Source organism: Melitaea cinxia, chromosome 3, assembly GCF_905220565.1.
Source record: "Melitaea cinxia chromosome 3, ilMelCinx1.1, whole genome shotgun sequence".
Taxonomy (NCBI): Eukaryota; Metazoa; Arthropoda; class Insecta; order Lepidoptera; family Nymphalidae; genus Melitaea; species Melitaea cinxia.
In genome coordinates this window covers 12,075,251-12,084,088 of record NC_059396.1, presented here as the reverse complement: position 1 = coordinate 12,084,088, position 8,838 = coordinate 12,075,251, and the positions used below count along the sequence as shown (strand labels likewise).

Here is an 8,838-nt window from a genome sequence, read left to right as displayed (position 1 = left end):
TATATTTTTTTGCTCAGTAAAATAATGTGAATGTAGGTTATGTAGGTAGATACTACATGATAGATACACCCACTGCACGTTACCGACTCACTTAATAAATAAACTAGGTATAAAATGGCAAATAATTGACTGATATGATGACACTCTTTAGTATTTATTTGTATCTAAATAGTGTAAATACAATACGTGTATTTTTAGATTAATAATAATAGTTAATTAAATAGTTAATACATCGGCAACGAAAGTTTATTTTCGTAAATGCGGAAGAAATTATATTGAACAATTTTATATTTAAAATAATACACTGATTTTAATTACATTAAAATAGTAATATTTACTTTGCGAATAAAATACGATAAGTAAGGACATTTTTCATTAATATTGATTATTATTTTTAATTACTATAATTATTAGTCTATATCACGCAAAGGTAAACCAACTTATTCGCGTCATTTATATTTGATACGCACCTACTGCACGATAATATCGTTCGTCAGGATGTTTGTAGTTCATATACGAGCGAGATCGTTGTGTGCGTACGCCTCATATTTGAGCGCGAACGCAGCGGCATCAGCGGCCCGCGAGAGAATTATTACGTGAACGCGACTAGCTTGTTTCGATGCCGTCAGCGCATGTCTGAACATTGAGTGCGATTGTAAATTATACTAATTGGGTATGGCGGTCCTTACTGATAAAACAGTGCTTTCGACTATTACTAACCCAGTGGCAATGTTATACATCAACCGCGCATCCGCTGTGTGAAATAGGAACTAGTGTTATAATAATTATAATCACACTCGAACAGGTCTATTGCTCGGACTGGTGCAATATGCATGTATCAACTGAATGTGTGCGTGAAGTGTTCATAAATAGTCTTTGCGAAAGGGGTTCGGAATGATCACTATTGTAAGTATATATACGTAACCACAAACGAACGAGATGGTACATTTTGAGGTTATGTTTTGCTTTGTGATGAAGGCGTTTGCGTTATCATTTTAGAATTAGATATAATGAATAAGTATATTCAGCTTATAAAACAAGTTACACATTTTCTGGTATTATGTTTATTATACCATATTTTGTACCTAATACTAACAATTAAAAAAAATCGTATAATAAAACAAAATGATTAAAATGTACTAGGTATAAAATATATAAACTATAAAATATATTTAACGAATAATTGCATTTCACTTTACTGAGCTCATTTATTTGTCATATTTGTAAAAACTAAATATATCTGACCTTCGTGTAATTCCCGGTCTTATATCAGCTGATTCATCATTATTTTCAAAGCGCTTATCTACTTCTATTCAAAACGATTGAAATCTGTTAAAGCCATTATTATACAAAATAATAACGCATGTTATTCAGCGAATGTTAAAATGCCTTACTTTTTGTAATTATTACGCCTGTCCATACATTTCTGACCTCAATAATTAATAATATGTATGTAAGAGGATTGAGGGCAAAGAATAATTGCCTAAACAACCGATATCTTTACGTTATTACTTCGAAATCAAAGATTAGATTATACGTGCGAAGGATTAAAATATAATGTTGGAACTTTAAATTACGAATTAAATTTTTTTTTATCATAATGACTTAAAAAAGGACATTTTTTTTGTTTCAATAAATGCATGTTAAAATTTTGAAAAATTATTTCCGTAAATAAACTATAATGTCTGGTTTATCTTTCCACTCAAAACTAATTTATTCAAGTTTATTACAACGATAGAAAAATAAATTTCATCTTATCACCAACAGCTTCGAAGATAAGTAGCTACCTAAGAGATGTCAGGATTAAGTAGTTATGAGCTGCGATTTTAGAATGACCAGCTGTGTACATTAGTTTTAAAGTTCCAGACGATTTTATCTCTTTTTGACAACAGACGAACTGACGGCGCCGTTTTTAACAGAGTAATAATTTATCTTCAATACAAGTACCTCTAGTATACAGGTTAAAGTACCTAAACTAATGTAAAGAATCCTAATCTACTTTTCTCGAATTTAATGTTAGTAGGCAGTTGGGTGACCGAGCTTAGCTCGGTATTTTTAGTAAATCGTGTTTTTCGGAAATCATATTTAAATAGGAATTACCTACACAATAATAAAATATTAAAAATATTTTTCGATCTTACTGACATAATAAAAAAATTAGAAATGGTTACTTAAATAAAAAATTACGAGTGAAATTAGAAAAAAAGAGGGAAAAATAATCGATCTGGAGACATGAGGATTTGAACCGGGATCTTCTTGGTCGGTCCCGACGGGCCGATTTCCCACCTGAGCTATTACGATTTTATAGACAAATGCGAAACGTTCGTATTCTAATGATATTGTAGCCAATTTTTTTTAAAAGCTAAAAATAGGGATAAAACGAAATTTTCTAAAAATGAATCCTAGCTAGATCCATTTACCGTCCCCGAAACCCCCTGCATACTAAAGTTCATGAAAATCGTTGGTGCCGTTTCCGAGATTCAGATTTTATACATACTAATGATCGCCCAGTGGTCCTTTTAAGATCCTTTTTTAAAATTTATCAATCTTCGGACTAACAATAATATTAATAATTTCATACTCCTCGTCCACGCAATTTCCGTAAAAAAAGGTACACATTTTTTTTTCTTCACGTATACATATATAGATATACTAAAATTGCTTGTTTAAAAGTATTAAATAGGTATATATTAAGCTGTAACAAGCAGTGTTGCAAAAGTGTAAAATAAAAAATCGGTATATTTGGCTCCGAAAAATCGGTAGAAATCGGTAGATTTTTACTCGGAGTAAAACAAAAGTATTTTAAGTCAATAATGCGTTCATTTATTTAAATTTGTTCCGTTAAATTAAAGCAAATTCTTTATTTGCATGAATATAGTTAATACATAAGGTGTTATTAGTTAGAATGTCTCATATAATCTACCTTAAACGGCGTGCAAACTTTTGTACCATTTATAATTATATTTATTTTACATTACAGAAAAAGAAAGTACTCAAAAGCGTATACGTTTTATCACTAAGAAACATTAATTATAGAAGTAGTCCATACAAGCATCATAATTACAAACAAATCAAAGATAATAATTGCATAATTTCATTCTTCGCAGCAACTGCTAAAATTGCTAATAATGAAACAGATTATTAGTATTCCCGACTTCCCGTGGGTGCAATAGAATAGCACATTGCCGTGAAAGAAGTATAAATTAGCGATGAATTCGCTTAACACTTCACAAAATTTCGCAACTACATTTAATTTGTTAAATGCGAATTGAATCTTCCCATGTCAATAATGAATCCGAATACTAATCCTAATCCATCGATATAATCCAAAAATAATCCATCACTAATCCTATACCTAATTCAAGAAACAAACCCGAAGAAAGCTATCTTCAGGGATTTTCCCTTGTATACTCACCAGACAATAATAAACTCTATTATATGACGTGTTAGTACAATTTGTTTTAACACACCGCGGATTTGAACGGTCATATTCGACGTCGTGGGAAGAATTTCGGGAAGTCCCCGTGCATTGATTTTGTGTTACCGTTTTCTTTTATTGTTACCGTATTAAGAATATTATTTTACCTTTCTTTTTAGAAAATTCAAAAATTCGGTAGATAGCACTGCTAAATCGGTGTATCGGTAGACAAGGGCCAAAATCGGTAGATCTACCAATAAATCGGTAGCTTTTGCAACGCTGGTAACAAGACAGAATATAATTATGTTAATATAACTGCTTTTGTTTACCATCAATCATATGTAATGAAATGTATTGAAAGAATGTTACAAGTCTTTTGTGGTTATGGGTTTGAATACTGTTAAATTGAAGAAACTAGCGTTTTTATGATTTAAAAGAACTATAAAAATATATGAAATTAATAAATAAGCGAATTTTAACATGATTTGCGTTACAATACTAGTAATATATATATTTTTTTATTATACGGAACATATGGGTGATAGAATAATCAGTTTGTATACGGTGTTGTAACGGTGTTGTGTATATCAATAGACATATTCTAATTAAACTAGATGTTGTTTATTAGTATCAAATATGGAGGTTTATGGTAAGCGATGTAGTAAATGCGTACGGTAGAAGTACAACATTCGGCCTTCATCCCAAAAACGTAGGAGGTACAGTAATAACAATAGCGTAAAAAAATGAAAAAAAATTATTTATCTATCACGGGTTATCAACAATCTTTTGGAACATAGGAACATAGGAAGTTCACATCTTACTATTCCTTCGTGAGCGATTGACCTGTGTATTTAAAATTTGCAATAGTGCATAGTGCGAATAGTTCTAACACGTGATTTATCGACCCGTAGTTGATTGAAAGGCCGTTTCTACTCCCCTGACGCTATTAATCGAGCGTCATGGACTCAATATTATTAACGTCGGGAGAGTATTGATCGCAGATAGCCCTCATTTCTATATGACGTCATCGTTTGTATGATGCTCCTACATTAACTCGTCACGGATTTGTGACGAAATATAACGTCATCATATTTACGCATGCGTGATACGCAAATTCTGTCTAAATTTAGATAACCATGTTGCTTTTTTATTAATATTTTCTTTTTATAAAATTTCTTAAATCACTCACTAATTTACTTTTTTTTTCAAAAAGAGTGTTCTATTTTCAAAATAAAGTCTAGTATTTAATAATATGACTGTACTTAAACACTTAGTTTTGTAGGCTAATATTTAATATTATAAATAAAAAAGTATGTTTCTTTTTTGTAAGAAACTCTAAAAGTACTGGACATAATATACATACCTATTCATATATTTCAAAATTAGTAAGAAACAATGCTTAGAAGCAAATCAGACTATTTACAGTACAGTACAGCACTCACGTTACCACGTTAGCACTAGAAAGTGGACCAATATAAAATCATAAGAGATATCGAGAAACAAAAAAAGAAAATTCTTATAATTATGAGACAATGTGAAAACTACAAAAATACTTAAATTGTTCAACATTTGTAACATAAATGTTTTAAAGTTTGTAATGACATCTATGAATAAATTTAAAGAGCACAATGCATTACCAGAGCTTTTCATTGCCAATGTCCAAAATATACTCCCCTATCTTTGCACCACCCGTCAGCAGATGGCGCGCGGCTCTCCAGCCAAATAACAATATGGCGGTTCATTCACAGTCGCCGTGAATTATACGCGATGTTACTTAAAATAATTTTATTTTAATACATCTTATATGTTTCTAATTTCGTTAATAGTTTGGTTCCTTTGTTACAATGTTTTTGAACAAATTGTGTGAATTTATAACAGGTACGTAAAGTGTTTACGTAATCGTGGCGTGTTTGGCTCACCACCCTCATTCGAGTATTGATTAGTTGACCGGTTATCACATGTGATTCAATGAATGTTACAATTTGTTCATGAATTTAAATGTATAGTTTTGTTTTAAAATATAACTGGGTTCGATTATCAGATTATCATAGTTGCTTTATTCTTGAAGTGGCAATTCGGTAGTGGTTCATTTAATTGACGCATTAAACCTCAGCGTTGCTTAGCAACCGCGTTACCTTGAAAATTAGTTCTAATTTTAGTTTATTGTGCATATCAGTTTAAGTTTCGTACTAGACACGATCTTTACCCATCATCTGTTTAATGGATAAAAATCATTTTACATCTACTTTGGTATGTTAAAAGCGTATCGCGAAAGAGTTGGCTGAAAAATTCCTGGCCAGGCTATAGTGAATTCAAAATTGAAAAAAATATTGTTATTGAAATATGCACCGATGACTATAAAGAATAAATTAAATACCAACCGACAGTATGAAGACAGGTCAAACGCTCACGAAGGTATAATAAGATATGACATTCCTATGTTTCACTATATAAGATAGTTGATGACAAATATGTGGTTAAAAATAACAAGTATCACTATATACCAATATATCGGATTATACCTACCAACCTAGTATTTATGTCAGAAAAATAAAAGACAACCCAACGTTTGCATTTTGTACAGGCTTCACAGTGGTGAAGTTCGTCTTTAGTTCGGATCTCCTACTATCAAGTTTCTCTAGAATATCAACACCTTTTTCATGGCATTTTTTTTTCATTACAGGTAACATCATTGATGCTTCTGGATTATGGTTTATGTAATATATTTAAATACTTAAATAAATATTAAATCAACATGGATCCTATATTGGAAAACGAAGCTGCGTCTTCGGAATCCACTAGCAAGCATGGAAAGTCTAAAGACAGAAATAAAAAGAAAAAAAATCAACTTGAATTACAGAATGAAAGTCAGACGGTTGTTGGTGAAAGAAAAAAATTCGTAGTCACCACTTTATCAACTTCAGAAGACCAAAATGTTCCCTCTGAAAACGTACATCAAAGTAATGTCCATACCATACATTTTGGAACACGTGGTGTCGAATCCCGACCTCATGTCAGGTCAATCTTTAAGGAAAAAGCTGCCGATTCATCGAGGCCGTCAAGTACAGATAGGGAAATTGTGAACAAAAAGGAATACGAAACTTTTCACGGAACATCAACTAGTCCAAGGAGTTCTATTTTTGATATATTTCGAATAAGAAGGAAAAGTGATTCTAAGAAACATCAATCCGTAATACAGACTGTTAAAGGCGCTTTAGGTGGGACTACTAAATCGGCAGAAGCTCCTGAAACCTCAAAAGAGGAACAAAATGTACAAGACCCTAAGGAGTCTCATAAAAAGTATTATTATACTGTTACGGGAGTTTCTTCGAGAAAATCTAGCCCTATTACAAGAGTAATGGATATTTTCAGAAGTAAGCCTCATCCTCAGGTAGATCAGAATTCATCTGAAACTGTTAAGAAAAAGAACACAAAACAAATACGTCGTTCCTCAATAGGAACAACATCGCCGACTTATCATAAAAATTCATATGCTTCCTTAGATCCTGTACAAGCTAAACAATTGTTTAGAGAAGTTCGGGGGCTACCGAAATACGACCCCTATTTATCTATTGTTCAAATATCATTAGGCGGTAGAGACAAAACAAGGCTTCTTTTGAATTTTTTCAAGTACCATAAGTGTTATGAAATTCTCCCTAAATCTGCAAAAGTTATAATATTTGACACTCAATTTCCTGTTAGAAAAACTTTTCCTACTTTGGTATCCCATGGCATTCGATCAGCTCCGTTGTGGGATGCTAATAAAAAATTACTTGTAGGAATGATAACTGTCTCTGATTTTATTAGAATTTTGTTACACTTTGAAAAAGAAAATTCGTCAATGGATGATTTAGAAAAACATACGCTCCATAATTGGAAAAAGATGTTAGGGCCTACACGTAAACCATTATGTAGTGTTAGTCCCGATCAATCACTTCACGATGCCATTAACTTATTAAATAAAAATAGAGTTCATCGCCTTTTAATGATCGATCCTCTATCGGGAGACGTGTTATATATATTATCGCATAAAAGAATATTACGGTTCTTGTTCGTTTATCTAAATGAATTTCCAGAATTAACATTTTTTCATAAAAAATTGCTCGATTTAAATATAGGTACATACAAAGAAATTATTTCTGTTACTGATAATACAAGTATTAAAGAAGCTTTTCAACTATTATTAGAGAAAGATATTTCAGCTTTGCCCATTTTAGATGAAAATGGTGTTCTTATAAATGTTTACGCTAAATACGAAGTATTAAATTTAGTGAGTGAAAAATTGTATTTGAATTTATCGTTAACGATAGGTGAAGTACGAAACAAAAAGAAAGACTGGTACGAAAAACTACAAAAATGTTTGTCAAGTATTACTTTATATGAGGCCTTGGAAATTATTGTTAGAACGGAAAGTCATCGACTATTGTTAGTAAATAAGGATGATAAGTTAGTAGGAATAGTTTCTCTGTCAGATATTTTAGTTTATTTGAATAGGATTATTCCTGTAGAGAAAAAAGTTTCATCACTCCAAGAAATATTTAGGCCATTGGAAGAAAATAAAGTTCCCGAATCATTAAAAGAAAGTGAAAATGAAGTCATAACTCTTACTGTACCCGATATAAGAGCGCAAAATGTACCTGAGGCAAATGAAGCTATTTGTGAGTCCAATGAATCTGCTGATGATATTAAAGTAGCAACGACAAGTGAATTGGAGACTGAAGTAAAAGATACTAGTCCAAAAGCTGATACGGATATTAGTGATAATATAGATTCAGCTGAAATTCCACAATCTCAATCAAATATAGATTAAAAATGATGATTCGTAGTTAAATATAATTCCAAAGATATAAATACAATTAGTGTATTAATCTCAGATGTGCTTTCTGCTTGTAATAAAATTTATGATACTGTAAAATAACTTACTGTTAATAGTAGCATCGACACCACATGAATGCCTTATTTATTGTTTAACCCATATTGATATATCGCTAAAGAAAACTAATAAAGTATTTTAGCAGCACTTGCATTTGTTTTTTATTATTTATTTATTTGTCCAAAAATCCACAGCTACATTTTATGTTTCTTAAACCAATACAGAAAATCCAAACAAAAGCCAATTTCTGATTTTACATTATTTTAAGGTAGACAAAGTTGAGGTGAGGTAGTAAAACACAGTTACAATCAAAATGATAAATATATAAAATGTAAAATATACATGGTCAATATTTGTATGTAAGTGGGTGTGGGTATGGATAAGTGACTGTAGATTATTCATACGTGCTAGTAAATTTCTCTATTACAGCCCTTTTAAAGGAAATTCTAGATGTGGAAAAAAGATCAATCTCAGAAAACAACTTGTTACACTGTCGTGGCAGTCGACATTAGTATTGATATTATTATTATTATTATTATATTATTGA

At 31.3% G+C, this 8,838-nt stretch overlaps 1 protein-coding gene across 2 annotated transcripts; it reads left to right on the top strand.

The window, feature by feature from the left end:
* Positions 1–480: 480 nt before the first annotated feature.
* On the top strand, positions 481–8,442 carry LOC123669483 (5'-AMP-activated protein kinase subunit gamma-2-like). Of its 2 annotated transcripts, none has more exons than XM_045603091.1 (2): positions 481–906; positions 6,102–8,442. In XM_045603091.1, exon 2 carries the CDS (start codon positions 6,174–6,176, stop codon positions 8,226–8,228), a length of 2,055 nt encoding a protein of 684 aa, XP_045459047.1. In that variant the 5' UTR covers positions 481–906; positions 6,102–6,173; the 3' UTR covers positions 8,229–8,442. The 2 variants fall into 2 exon arrangements, with proteins under 2 accessions (XP_045459047.1, XP_045459048.1); XM_045603092.1 differs by lacking the exon at positions 481–906 and adding an exon at positions 5,100–5,296.
* The last annotated feature ends 396 nt before the right edge of the window (positions 8,443–8,838 follow it).

Bases quoted from the DNA above. Each gene is read 5' to 3' on its own strand.
- LOC123669483 (XM_045603091.1), top strand. From the start codon at position 6,174: ATGGATCCTATATTGGAAAACGAAGCTGCGTCTTCGGAATCCACTAGC.